Source organism: Papio anubis, chromosome 12 (genome assembly GCF_008728515.1).
Source record: "Papio anubis isolate 15944 chromosome 12, Panubis1.0, whole genome shotgun sequence".
In the NCBI taxonomy this organism is placed as follows: Eukaryota; Metazoa; Chordata; class Mammalia; order Primates; family Cercopithecidae; genus Papio; species Papio anubis.
Window position 1 is genome coordinate 57,887,039 of NC_044987.1, and position 14,807 is coordinate 57,901,845.

The 14,807-nt window shown below is 44.7% G+C and overlaps 2 protein-coding genes across 5 annotated transcripts in view; one reads left to right on the plus strand and one right to left on the minus strand.

The window, feature by feature from the left end:
* Positions 1-7,837, minus strand: part of GVQW3 (GVQW motif containing 3) — a 29,877-nt gene extending 22,040 nt beyond the window's left edge. Inside the window, exons 1-2 of one of the 3 annotated variants that reach the window (XM_021926334.2) lie at positions 7,732-7,816; positions 5,159-7,619 (exon numbers count right to left, since the gene is read on the minus strand). In XM_021926334.2, coding sequence (XP_021782026.1) covers positions 6,636-7,268 — 633 coding nt within the window. In that variant the 5' untranslated portion in view covers positions 7,269-7,619; positions 7,732-7,816 and the 3' untranslated portion in view covers positions 5,159-6,635. Of the gene's footprint in view, positions 1-5,158 lie in introns of those variants that run through there. The other 2 variants (XM_021926335.2, XM_021926336.2) reach the window with 2 other exon arrangements.
* Positions 7,838-7,976: 139 nt separating this feature from the next.
* Positions 7,977-14,807, plus strand: part of THAP12 (THAP domain containing 12) — a 31,873-nt gene continuing 25,042 nt past the window's right edge. The window contains exon 1 of one of the 2 annotated variants that reach the window (XM_003910439.3): positions 7,977-8,359. In XM_003910439.3, the coding sequence (XP_003910488.2) occupies positions 8,271-8,359 (89 nt within the window). In that variant the 5' untranslated portion in view covers positions 7,977-8,270. The remainder of the gene's footprint in view (positions 8,360-14,807) is intronic. The other variant, XR_004177431.1, reaches the window with a different exon arrangement.

Consider the following 14,807-nt stretch of genomic DNA (forward strand, 5'->3'; position numbering starts at 1 on the left):
TCATACTGAATTTACTTAACCAATTTTCTACTGGTGGACTTTAAGATTGTTAAGCATTGATTTTGCCCACATTTTAGACTATTTCTTAGGACAGATTCCCAGAAGTGGAATTAGAGGATCAGAGGATCTAAACATTTTTAAAGCTCTTGATAGATACTGCCAAATTGCTTTTCAGAAAACCATTGCCAGTCTACACTTCCAACATTGCCAGTGTGTTTTTCTACCAATATAGATCTGTCTAAAGGATAATAAAATTTAAATGAAACACGCAGTCCTCAAATTATTAATGCAGCTGGAAAGGCATCAAGACCAGAGCACAAAGGCATGTGGCAATGGTCATACCTATTTCCAGGTATGCAGTTAACAATGGGTTAGTGTGCACACACGGAATAGAAATTTTGCAAGAGTGAAGAGTAATATAATTAGATTTCAGACCATCTAATCCAAGGCCTGTGTCTATTTTGTCCACTGCTGTATCCCGGCACACAAGATAGCATCTGGCACATACAACCACTCAATAAAAGTTTGTTGAATGAATTAACACAGAATCTTCTTTCAGATGCAATCTTTCAGCAGCTGTAGGGTTTAGTTACTCCTGAACTCACAGGAAACATGACTGGCTGGATCAGACACTCTTGTAATGGTCTGTTCAATACTGAGATTCTATTACAACTTTGGAAAATCAGTTTAAATAAAGGTGACACAATAAAGAGATCTCTAGGGGAAAAACAAATACACTTACCTAAAAGGACACATCTCAGCACCAGTTGCAAGGTGCAAATACACATACGTATCTGTAATACTTATGTATATTTGCAAGCATGCAAAAAATACATTTCAGTGAGTTTTGTCATCTCCATAGTACACACTTTAATAGGTGATAACATAAGCTTATTCAAATGCTGCCCATGGTCAAATCATTTTTGGGACTACCTTCAGTTCATTCTATTATTGTTGATTGCAGCTTGGCATCAGTTTCAGTGTTGCCAACACTGGTTTTGATATTTTACATGGGAATAATATAGGTGGTTTTATAATATCATTTTTAGTCAAAAACAGCACAAAATTTATTTTGTGAACCAGAATATTTCAAGGTAAAATAGCCAATCATTCAGCTATAGTTTACTCTCCTGGCTCCACAGATTCTCTCCAATATTCCACAATTTCCTTTTTTTTGTTTGAGACAGCGTCTCACTCTGTCGCCCAGGCTGCAGTGCAGTAGCACAATCATGGCTCACTGGAGCCTGGACCTCCTGGGCTCAAGTGATCCTCCTACCTCAGCCCTGCAAGTAGCTGGGACTACAGCCACGTGCCACCATGCCAGGCTAATTTTTGTATTTTTTTGTAGGGACAGGGTTTCACCATGTTGGCCCAGGTTGGTCTCGAACTTCTGGCCCCAAGCAATCTGCCCGCCTCAGCCTCCCAAAGTGCTAGGATTACAGACGTGAGCCATCGTGGCTGGCCCACAATTTCTACATAATAAATTGCCAGATACTGCCAGATCAATGTGGCATTAATAATGTTATTGATGGAAAATAATCATCTGTCATTTTTATATACACACTATATACACTAGACTGGGGGTTATATCAAACTATAGTCCATGGGACAAATCTATCCTGCCATCTGTTTTTCTATGGCCTAAAAGCTAAGAACGCCTTTTTTTTTTTTTTTGAGATGGAGTCTTGCTTTGTTGCCCAGGCTAAAGTACAGTGGTGAGATCTTGGATCACTGCAGCCTCTGCCTCCCTGGTTCAAGCGATTCTCTTGCCTCAGCCTCTCGGGTAGCTGGGATTACAGACACACACCACCACGCCTGGCTAATTTTTATATTTTTAGTAGAGACAAGGTTTCACCATGTTAGCCACGCTGGTCTCGAACTCCTGACCTCAGGTGATCCACCCACCTCGGCCTCCCAAAGTGCTGGAATTACAGGTCTGAGCCACCGTGTCCGGCCTCTTTTTAACATTTTTCAATGGTTTAAAAAAATCAAAATAGTATTTTGTAAAAACTATATAACATTCAAATTCCAGTATCCACTTATAAAGTTTTATTGGAACACAGCTGTCCTCATCTGTTTCTGTATTAACTATGTCTGCTTTTGCACTAAAATGTTTAGTGGCAAAAGAGACCATATGGCCCATAAAGACTCCTTTACACAAGTCTGCTGACCACTGGACTATGCCCAAGTGAGTCCTTGGAGGGGACCCACTGGAGCTCCCCACTATAGATTTTTTGTTTCCAGATATTCATACTGGGAAAGGGGTGATACACTAGGACAGTATTTGCAAGGATCTGATAAGGGAGACACTCTAGAACATTAATACATGATGGTTACCTCAGAAAAGATATAAACGCCTAGTAAAATCTGGGTGGGCTGATTGAAGAAGAAGCAATTGGAGAATGCAGGGTAACATACACAGTTTAGCAGCAAAGGTAGGCTCTTATTGAGTCACATGGGACCCTGCTGAGACCCAATCCCAAAGAGCCCAGCGAAACTCGCTGGTGATGATGTCTGCAAATAGCAGGGAGGCTGAGCAACATTTGTAATGCAATGACAGACAATTTCCCAATAGTACCCCATTCTTTTATCAGGTGTCCTCAAGTCATTTAGCATCCAGATTTATCCAGGCATTTCCAAAGGCAAGTCTAGACTTTGACGAAAAAATTGATCTGAAAAAAAGGTTCTGGGAAGGAGGCCCCAGGTAAACATTCTTCCCCAAATGATAACACTTCAATGAGGACTCAGTGAGGATCAGAATTCAGAAGACAGCAGAACCCTCCACAAGTTTTTCTAAGTCACAGATTTGGTGAACATTTTATTCTTTCTCTTTTTGATCATTACTAGTGGGGCAAATGAAGCAAGGTAGGGTGGGGTGATGGAAGGGGAGAATTGCATAAAATCAGTGTTAGGATGATCTGCCCCAGAAGGCATGTATTCCTCTTAGACTCTCAACTGTCGCATAAAACATTCCATGTGGACTTTGAATTAGAATGAGCGTGGGGGCGGGGATAAAGATCAACCTGAAAGCCGAACAGAGTCATTGACCGATGGTGTTAAGCTTCAGAAAGCTTGCAGATGGCCAGCTGTCCTACTGACATCCCACAGAAAGCTAGGCTTGATCTCCTGTGGTTAGGTGGAGCTTCTCCTGCCAGGGAAAATACAGCTGCTAGGAGAATGGGCTTTGGATGTTATAGCTCTGAAAAAGTTTCATGACTCTTGCTACTTTAGAGGTAACCATATTGCCTCCTTGAGAAACTGGTGACACTGGATGCCTCGGGGGAGTGCAACTGAGGGTGGCTAAGGTGCCCATGTCCCTTAGAAAAAACAAAATAAATAAATAATTCCCCCATGTCACCCCACCCTGCTTCTTGAAGACAGGAAGGCAACCCGGGGCCAGGGCTGGAGCAGACAAATTTCCTTACTCAGCAGCTGACACAGGGAGCTGAAAGAAGGATCCAAAAAATCAGAGAGAAGAGTTGTAAGTTAAGTGGAAAACCATGACCCAAAAGTCAATTCAAGGATCAGCACACCAAAGTGACCAAAAGCAGCTACTGAAGATGTGACCCAGGACCAGAAAACAAAGCAACAAGGAAAGAGAGGAGTAAGAGCAAAATGGTGGAGAATAAACTGAGAGGTGTCTGAAAACAGCCAAGGACAAGAGTCTGGGGTGTGACAGACACATAGCTGGATGTGTGAGACTACCGGACCAGGAGCTCAAGAGGCCTAGGCAGCAAGGTGCAGGCCAGGGCAAAATGTGGATCAGTAATAAAATAGATTTGGTGGGTGGGCACATTAGAAGTACTCATATAAGAACTTTCCTATTTGGGGATGCCTAGATCATGCTCTACCCTTGGGTTTAGAGATTCTGAGCAGCCAAATGTGAATGTTTTGCTCTGGATAAGTCCTTTTCATTATAGCCAACTGGAACCATTTGAATTCACACTCCTAATTACCTGCTTCTGGCTGCTGTGTCTAAACCATAGCTTCTGGTACTCTACACTCCACCATAGGTCTTGGTCCAGCATCATTGGCACGGTCACACCAGCCGTGTTCATAGGACTGGAATAAAATCCAGAAGTAAGTTGTCTCAGGACCTCTGTTTTATAACAGGTTAGAAACAACTCCTGTAGGTATGGTTGTAGGATCCTGGCCTGGGTCCAGGAGCATATAAATCTGTAACAATTACCACTGGGTGGGCCTCAGCAAGGATTAATATGAGGTTCAGCAACAAAGCTGCAAGAACTAGTGGTGGGGACTTTGTTCCTAAAGTGCAGTGTCCCTGGTGCCAAGTGCTTGTGGGCAACCTGGAGCTGCATCTGATGTAGGAAGACTTAATGGTCCTGAAATGGAACGTCTAGAAACTGTTAAGGAGCTGGAGATCTATAAGCTGTTGCTTGGTTTAAGAGTTTTCTTACACAGTATCTCGTCTTCATGGGACAAGGTCTAGCTTTCAAAGTGCCTCAAAACTAACAGGTGTTGATCCAGCGCAGTAGCTCACGCCTGTAATCCTAGCACTTTGGGAGGCCGAGGCAGGTGGATCACCTGAGGTCAGAAGTTCGAGACCAGCCTGGCCAACATGGTGAAACTCCGCCTCTACTAAAAATACAAAAAAATAGCCGGGTGTAGCAGCGTGCACCTGTAATCCCAGCTACTCAGGAGGCTGAGGCAGGAGAAACACTTGAACCCGGGACGCAGAGGTTGTAGTGAGCCAAGATCGTGCCACTGCACTCCAGCCTGGGCAGCAGAGCAAGACTCCGTCTCAAAAAACAAAATAAAACAAAAACAGGTGTTAATGAGGAACTTGTAATTTTTGGAGGTGAGTAGAGAAAGTGAAAGAACAGCACTAAAAGTAACTGTGATGAATGAGTGTTGTGCCTCTAGCATCAAGCAATATTGTCTAAGAGGAGCTGTTATATGTAAAAATCCTTGAGTAAAACAGAGACTGGCCAATTCTCTGAAACGCTATTACCAAACCCCTGCCCCCTGAATGTTTTTTATGTGGTATTACTTGGAACCCACTTGGGAAAAGTTGCATTCCATAAATCTGGCAGAGGCAGGAAGAGAAGACACAGAGTTTGAATTTGCAGAAACTGCTTGTCGGAGTCCAAATGGAAAATCACATATCAAATTAGTTGTTACAAACCTATTCACAGACTCAGGGGAAGCAATTTAATAACAACTGGCATAGAGTTGGAGGTATAGGAGAGGAAGCAAATTATCCCAAATTGTTCATCCGCTGCAACACCATTATCTTCCTCTTTGAACTTTGTTATTTTAGCCAATAGTGTCATCATTTTTCCTTTTTTTTTTTTTTTTTTGAGACAGTCTAGCTATGTCACCAGGTTGGAGTGCAATGGCACAATCTTGGCTCACTGCAACCTCTGCCTTCCGGGTTCAAGCGATTCTCCTGCCTCAGCCTCCTGAGTAGGTGGGACTACAGGCACACACCACCACACCCAGCTAATTTTTATATTTTTAGTAGAGACGGGGTTTCACCATGTTGGCCAGGATGGTCTCGATCTCTTGACCTTGTGATCTGCCTGCCTCAGCCTCCCAAAGTGCTGGGATTACAGGCGTGATTCACTGCATCTGGCCAGTGTCATTTTCTACCGATGCAGGTTGGAAGCCTCATGCTGTTCCACCTGCCCTGGAAGCTTTCCGTAATGTCACAGCCCCGTCTCACCCATCCTCATGGGTCCAGTTCAAGAACCATCTCATCCATGAAGCTCATCAGCCCTTGGAGATCTTGTTCATAACTTTCACATTGTCAATGCCCAGCAGTGTTCTAAAAACAGCAAGTTCTCAAAACTATAGGCATTAGTTACTAAAAACAGGCTGCTGTGTGGGAATCCACACGTAGGCAGCAGATTCCCTTAATTCAGGGACTAGAGAGCCACCTGGTCTTCCTCCCCACACATCACGGCCTAGGGCTGGGTCCCTGGGTTTCTATTTTCTAGGACCAGATACTCATCTTCCAACAGAGGAGATACCCAAATGAGTGGAGATCCAAAGAATAGGACTAGAATGAAACAAACCCAGCTCTTCTGTGAGATGTAGGCCTGTGAGAAGATCAGTATTGGTGGCCAACCCCTGATTCCTAAGGGGCGCCCACTGAGTCATCCGGACCAGATCAGCCCCTAGGCCCAGCACTGTTCAGTAACACCAGCATGCCACTGCATTATGTACCATACCTCAGGCCCTGACTGCGAAGCAGGCTGAAACTGTAAGCCTTCTTTTGGGGTCCTCCCAGAAGAGCATGCCTCCCTGGGCACAGAGATACAGATTCCAGGAGCTCCTGTTCCTCTCTTCTCACTGGCATGATCCTCTGAGGCAGAATGTTGAGAACAAAGGAACAGGACAGCCACAACAAGCTAAGGTCTGGGCAGAGAAGAAATCCAAACTTGTTGAGCAAAAGAAATCAAGAACAAGCAAATACCAGAAGGGAACAGCCAGAAGTTTTTCAGTTATGAAGAACAGCAAGGAAAATGGTCCAATAGTCCAGCAAAGAGTAATGAGGAGGGCCATGGTACATAGGGAGGAGTAGTGAAGACTGAAAAATAGGTGAGCAGCCAAAGAAGGTGCCTAACAGTGAGGCAGCACCCTAGTTCTGGTTCAGCTAACTCACATTCCTCTCACCATGGGGTGAACCAATCCTCAGCTACCCTGGGGGGAAGGCTTGTTGAAGATGACGCCTGCAGAAGCTGGCTGGCAGGGTAGTGGACTCTGGGATGGGATACAGACAGGGGCATTTCCCCATCAGCCTCACCCTGGAGATAACTCCATGTTTCAGAACCTGTTACCTTTTTCCTCAAACATGAGCTTTTTTTCCTAGTTTCCTTTGAAAGATTGGACTGAAAGTCAAGTTTTCGTGGTTTAGGCTCACCCTTCAAAACACCCGAAATAACTTTTGCAGAAACCTTCCTCATGTTCAAGTTTTCTTTCAAAATGAGCCTAACAGTTTCTTTGTCTAAATTTAACTCTTCGGCCATCATCCTCACGGTTAACTGCCTGTTTGAACAAACCAAGTCCTTGACCTTCTGGATATTGTCATCTGTTCGGTGGGTGACCGGACGCCCACTTCTGGCATCATCTCGAACATCTTCCCGTCCTTCTTTAAACCTTTTGTGCCAGTCAAAAACTCTGGCCCTTGACATGACTTCTTCCCCATAAGCTTCTTTTAAAAGATGGTGGGTCTCACTTGCAGACTTGTTCAATTTCACGCAAAATTTGATACTGATCCTTTGTTCTAAATAGCGGTCACTCATTCTGGCACTGAAAAACACAGGAACGCTAACAGGCCACGACTGTAAGGGAAAAACGGACAGATCAATCTTTATAGGCCTGCAGGTGTAATTATATCGCTGTTCTTGCTCTTCTGGAAGCCTCGCCGGGAAAGAGTAATTGCTTTTATGAATTTTTGTCCCTCAGCTTCCAGTCGAGGCTGGGGAGATCCGTTCTGGGACGCTAACAGGGCCAACAGTCGCTGCAAAGCTGGGAAAAATTAAATCGCCTACAACCACTGCATCCAACCAGTGCACGCACATCTGCCGAGAGTTTGCCAATCAGTCAACAAGGTTGCTCCTATTCCACGGCCCTTAAGGAGTATATGGCGAATTCTGCAAGAAAGGCCTAAGTGTTGGCAAATTAAGCAAGCAAGAAGAGATGCATCGGTGATGTAACGTGCAAGCTCGCCCTAGATCCGCAGAAACCCGCGAACGCCAAACCTACCGGAACAGCCAGGGTATCGCCTGCTCTAGCGTCCCGGGAGACAGGCGCGCATGCGCAATTCTCTTCCCTCCGCGGATTAGACTGTGCGCAGTCGCACTGCGGCAGCGCGCGCCAGGTCCCGCCTCCGCCTTGCCACACCCCGGCAGGCGCGCTTCCTTGCGCGTGCCCGCCTGCGGAGAAGGCGGAAAGGAGGGGCGGGGGAGGAAGGCTGAGGGAAGAGAGGGCACCCCCGGGCGTCAGGGTGCATTGTGGGAAGGAGGCGGCAGCGTCTCGGGCGGGCGGGAGGTGCACCAGCGGCGGCGGCGGCGGTAAATCCTCCCGGCCGCTCACAGCACTGTGGAGCCGCGTCCCCAGCCCGGCCTCGGACCGCGGCACCCCTCCTGGCCCTCGCGGCTTCTCGCCCGCCCGCCCCTCCCCCGCGCGTCGGCCCTGCCGAGCCGGCCGGCCGGCCTGGCTCCCCTCCTCGGCCCCGACGGGCGGGCGGACTGCCCTGAGGAGGCGGGGAGGGGAGGGCTGGGCCGGCCGGCGGGCGGGCGACGATGCCGAACTTCTGCGCTGCCCCCAACTGCACGCGGAAGAGCACGCAGTCCGACTTGGCCTTCTTCAGGTTCCCGCGGGACCCGGCCAGGTAAGCGGCGGGCATGGAGCGGACGGCCCAGGCCCACCTCCGCGGTGAACGCTGCCAGCCGCCGGCCGCGGGCGGGCTCCTGGGCTGGCTGAGAGGGGTGCAGGAGGGGGGCGCAGCGCACTGCCGTCGACCCCAGCGTTGGACCGAGATTGGGAGCCGGCCCCAAGCCATGGGCGGACGGGCGTCCGGGGACCTCGGAACACGTGCGCTGGTGGGGGCTCTGCGCGCAGGGCACCACCCGAAACACGAGGGAGCTGGGGCGGCGCGCGGACGCGGGATGCTGTGGGTTCTCGCCGTGGCTCACTTGCTGTGTGACCTCGGGCGAGTCGCTTTCCTCTTTGGGCGTTAGTTTCCTTAGCTGTCAAAAGAGAGCAGGACTCTGTGGTTGTGGCCATTGGGGCCCTTCCGTCTCCTTGCCACCACCCCCGGGACAGTGTTTCTGTTTTGAGTCCCGCTACCTTCTTTTATCTTGTCACAACTGCTCTCTCCTTCGGACTTGTCATTGCACGGTTCAGGGTTCATTTTATGGCTGTCACCGTTACTCATTTTCTCACTTGGTTATTGTAGGGATAACAGAGGGTGTACGCGTGAGGGCGTGGGAATTGGTATTGGAACCTCTTCTTTCGGATAACCCCCACACACTGACTTATATTTAGGGAATGATAGCATAGGAACTGTGTTTGAAAGGCTGACATGGTTCATAGACCTCTCTTGTTGGTTCATTCATTTAAAATCAATGCCTATGTGCCGAGCGCAAATGTTAGGTGCTGGGAGTTCACAGGTGAATAAGGGTGTCACTGCTTGCAGAAAGCTCTCAGTCCATTAAGGGAACAGGTACAGCAACGGGCGATTATAATGTGTATTATTTATTAATTAGTTCAATTAATTATTGAAGGTCTACTTGTGAGCGGTGGGGGTTACAGATGAACAAATCGAAGTCCTTGCTCTCATGAAGATTACATTCTAATGGGGGGGGAATAAACAAGTGAAATCATAGTGTGTCGGATGATGATAAATACTGTGGAGAAAAATAAAGGTTAGAGGGTAGGGGAATAAGTAGTATCAAGGGATGCACAATTGCTATTTTTAATACAGTGATTAGAGAAGGCCTCACTATGAAGGTGAATTTGAGCGAAGACCAGGTGAAGGGGCCAGCTATGGAGATACCTTGGGCAGCAGCATTCCAAAGAAGGCAAAGACAGGGCAGCCAGGAGTCCAGGGAGAGGGACTGAGAGAGAAGTGAGATGAGACCAGAAAGGTGTGTGTATGATAGGGGCAAATTCTTTAGGTAGGACCTTGTAGGTCTTGGAAGGCACTATGGTTTTTATTCTGAGTGAAATAGGAAGTCATTGAAGGGTTTAGAGCAGAGACTTAAATTTTAACAGGATCAGTGGCTGCTCGTTAGATTGTGGGGTGAAAGGTGAAAGCCGGAAGACCAGTTAAAAGGCTGTTGGAATAATCCAGATTAGTAGAGGAGGAGGTGGTAAATTTGAGATATGGTTTGAAGGTGAAGCCCACAGGATTTGCTAATGGTTTGGAGGTACACTGTAAAAGAAAAAGAGAACTCAAGGCGACTTCAAGATTTTAAAAACCTATGTTGATCAGGTTGGTCTTGAACTCCTGGCTTCAAGCAATCCTCCTGTCTCAGTCTCCCAAAGTGCTAGAACAGGCTCTGAGCCACCACACCCAGCCGACTTCAAGATTTTTAACGCGAGCATTTGCTGAGATAGGGAACACTGGGAAGAGCAGGTTTGGTAGGGGAATACTAAAAGTTTGGGTTTGAGAGGCCTGATAGACATTCAAGAATAGATGTCTAGGCCGGGCACGGTGGCTCACACCTGTAATCCCAGCACTTTGGGAGGCCGAAGCAGGCGGATCACTTGAGGTCAGGAGTTCAAGACCAGCATGGCCAACATAGCGAAATCCTGTCTCTATTAAAAAATACAAAAATTTGCTAAGCATGGTGATACATGCCTGTCCAGCTAGCTACTCAGGAGGCTAAGACATGAGAATTGCTTGAACCCGGGAGGCAGAGGTTGCAGCGAGCCGAGATCGTGCCACTGCGCTCCAGTCTGGGTGACAGAGCAAGATCCGTCTCAAGAAAAAAAGAATAGATGTCTTTCTTCATACCATATACAGAAATGAACTCCAAGTGGCCTATACTTTTATTTAGATCAAAGGCCTGAATATAAGAGCTGTATCATTAAACTTTTAGAAAAAAATACAGCTAAATCTTCATGACTTTAGATTTGGCAGTACATTCTTGTTTGTTTTTTGTTTTTTGTTTTTTTTGAGACAGAGTCTTACTCTGTTGCCCAGGCTGGAGTGCAGTGGCACGGTCTCAGCTCACTGCAACCTCCGCCAGCGGGGTTCAAGCAATTCTACTCACTCAGCCTCCCAAGTAGCTGGAATTACAGGCGCCCATCACCATGCCTGGCTAATTTTTAAATTTTTTTTAGTAGAGACGGGGTTTCGCCATGTTGGCCAGGCTGGTCTCGAACCCCTGACCTCAGGTGATCCGCCCACCTTGGCCTCCCAAAGTGCTGGGATTACAGGCATGAGCCACCATGCCTGGTTGGCGCCACATTCTTAGATATGACACCAAAATACATGCAGTAAAAAGAAAAATAGACTAATTGGACTTCATCAAATTTAAACTTTTGTGTATCAAAGCACGTTACCAAGAAAGTGAAAAGAATGGAAGAAGGTACTTGCAAATTATACATTTGGGGTCTAGTATCCAGAATATATAATGAACTCTTTCAATTCAGCAACAAAAAGACAACCCAATTTTAAAATAAGCAAAGGACTTCTTTCTTTAAACAAAAGATACAAATGGCCAAAAAGCACATGAAAAGATGCTGAACATCACTCATTATTAGAGAAGTTCAAATCAAAACCACAAGTGGCAGTTAGACGTAGAATTACCGTGTGTCCCAGCAATTCCATTCCTAGGCGTATATCCAAAAGAATTGCAAACTGGTATTCAAAAAAACCAAATGTACACACATTCATAGCAGCACTATTCGCAATAGTCAAAAGGTAGAAACAAGCCATGTTTATCAGTGCATGAATGGATAAACAAAATGTATATCAATACAATGAAATATTAGCCATGAAAAGGAATGAAGTGCCAGTACATGCTACGGTATGGGTGAACCTCAGAAACATTATGCTAAGTGAAAGAAGCCAGATACAAAAGCTTATATGTTGTATGATTCTATTATATGAAATATCCAGAATAAGTAAATCCAGAGAGACAGAAAGTGTATCAGTGGTTGCCTGGGGCTGGGAGAAAGGGTATGGTTTTGATTTGAACTTCTCTATTAACGAGCGATGTTCGGCATCTTTTCATGTGCTTTTTAGCCATTCGTATCTTTTATGTAAAGAAAGAAGTCCTTTGCCTATTTTAAATTTGAGTTGTCTTTTTGTTGCTGAATTGTAAGAGTATTTTATATATTCTGGATACTAGACATACAGGGTTTCCTTTTGAGGTGATGAAAATGTTTTAGAATTAGGTAGTGGTAATGGTTGCAGAACATGATGAATGTATTAATTGCCATTCAGTTTTTTACTTTAAAATGGTTAATTTTATGTTATAAGAATTTCACCTCAAAGAAAATAGATGTCTTGAAGAGAGAGTAGGATATACAAGTCTGAAATTCAGAGACTTTCAGACTGGAAATTGTAAATATGGGTGTTCTCAGTTGATAGAGGGTATTTAAAGCCATGTTACGGGTTAAGGTTATCTAAGGAGTGAGCAAAGAGTGGATCTGAGGATTGAGTTGTGGGGCATTCCCAGTGTTTTAAGTTCTGAGACATGGGAAAGAACTCGCTCAGTAGATTGAGGAGTAGCCGTTGGGTTCCATGGGAACAGAGGAGAGGAGCATCTTAGTCTTACTTGGCCTTGCCCCATTATGCATTATCTTCCTTTTTCCCAAATTTTAGTCCAAAGACATTCTTACAGATTTATTTCACTTCCATAATGAGGGCACCCCTAGTCAGTTCGGGACCACAGGTAATTTGTGTTAATATGTTGTGAATCCTGTTTTTACTACACTCCTTAAGGGGAATATGGTCTATAGGGGGTTACAGTTTCAGATTTGAAAGAAGTTTTTAGATCTAGTGAAATCTCACTTGAAATACTGGAATTTTCTCAATAATAGTGACTTTTAGTCATTTTTAGGGTTATTATCCTTTTGAGAATCTAACATAAGGACTCTTACCTGAAAAAACAAAAACAAACATAGACACAATTTAGCATTCGAAGACAAAGGTGTTTATGGACCTTTATAGGCCCTGTGCGTTCCTGACAGATGGGCATCTCTGCCCTGGCTAAAACACCTCTAATGACAGTCCTCCCCTTTGTGAGAAGACACCTGATGATCCTGGACAACTTTGGCTGTTGTTTCTTCCCTGTATTGAGTGGACATCTGCCTCCTGTAATTGAGGCCTTGGAGGTCCTGGTTTTGTCCCCAGGATCACGCTAAGTCTGTGCCCTTTTCAGTGTTAGACTCCTTTGAATGCTTCAAGACCAAATCATGAATTTCTTTTTAAAAAGATGTTTATTGAGATACAATTCACATATAGTTCACCCATGTAAAGTGTACGACTTGGGGTATGTACATTAATTTTTAAAATTTTGGTAAAATACATGCAACAAAATTTGCTATTTTAATCTTTAAATGTGCAATTCAGTGGCATTAATTACATTCACAGTGTTGTGCAGTCTTCTCCACTATTTCCAAAACTTTTTCTTTATCCCAAACAAAAACTGTAACCATCAGGCAATAACCTCCCATTCCCCTGCCCTTCCAGCCTTTGGTAACCTCAAATCCACTTTCAGTCTTTATAAATTTGACTGTTCTAGGTTCCTCCTATAGGTGGAATCATACAATATTTCTCCTTTTATGTCTGGCTTAACATAATATGTTCAAGGTCTTTTTATCCAAATGAGACCTCCTTGTACTACATGATTTCAAGTTCTACTGTATTTGATAGTTTCCTTTTCACTGTGCCCAGAGTTATTTATAACAAAGAAGTAGTTTCCAGAGGTGTTACTGAATTAATAACAGTGTTTTTAGGGTTATTAGTTCTAAACCCCACCCACACCTTTTCTTCCGTAAACAGGTTGTAGGGAAGGTTGATAAAAGGTGACACTGCCAATCTAGTCTTCAAATATTAACATTGTTAACTAACAATAAAGATGAATATATTTAATGCTATTAAAACAGTACATTTCTCAGTCATCAGTTATAAATCCCATGCATGCTTTTAGAAAAAGCTATTTAGAAATAATTTAAACTTCAAGAGTGTAATTAATAAAGTGTATGGTGTGGAATTTACATACCATAATAGTTCTTACTGTTTTAGAAAAAGTGGCATTAATATGCTTCTTTTTTTAAAAAGTGAAATAATATAATCAACCCAGCTTAGGTCAGTGACAGGGTTTAAGTAAAAACAAACAAACAAACAAAAAACAACTGCCTAAATCTTGATTGCTCCAGCAGGGTAGCTTGCCTAATGCCAAGGCTTGCCACTTGGAGGCAGCTCACAGTGGAGCTTTTCCTAAACCAGGAGAAGGTGCAGGTAGAGCTAATGAATTGCTTTGATTAGAGTGAGTTGGGTGTTGAAGCTCTCTTCTGCCTCTTCAGGCAGCTAGTACTAACTCACCCAAGATGGGTGAGGGCTTCCAAGGTTCTTCTGGCAGTTTAATCAAGGCTGATTGAGAGTTGATGTACTCTACTTTGTGAAATGTAAAATCAGTGGTTTTCTGGGGACTCAGGAGGGTGCCTATTTACGCTGCTATAGCAAAATACCTTAGACTGGGTGATTTTTAAACAACAGAAATTTGTTTCTTATAGTTCTGGAAGCTGGGAAGTCCAAGATGAAGTCACCAGCAGATTTGGCATCTGGTGAGGGCTCGCTCTCGACTTCTTAGATGGTACCTTCTTGTTGTGTTCTCACATGGCGGAAGGGGCAAATAAGGCTTCCACTTCATGACCTAAGTCACCTCCCAGATGCGCCACCTCCCAACACCACTGCACTGGGGATTGTTTCAATATGAATTTTGAGGGGACGCAGACATTCAGACCGTAGCAGCCCCCAAGACCCTTTCAGGGAGTCCACAATGTCAAAACTATTTTCATAATAACACTGATATTATTTCCATTTTTCATATTCGGTCTTTCAGGAGTGGACAGTGGAATATTTGGAGTGCTACATAACATGATGGCATCATTATTTTGATAAATTGTGTATTGTGTCTTCTAGAATTTTCTAAATATGATTTTTCAGATCTGGGTGTTTGATAGACATTTTCTCAGAAATAAACAAGCCTGCCACTTCAAGGAGAACAACTGATAATTTGAGCATTCAAGTTGAAAATTAGAATTTTGGGGCCGGGCGCGGTGGCTCAAGCCTGTAATCCCAGCACTTTGGGAGGCCG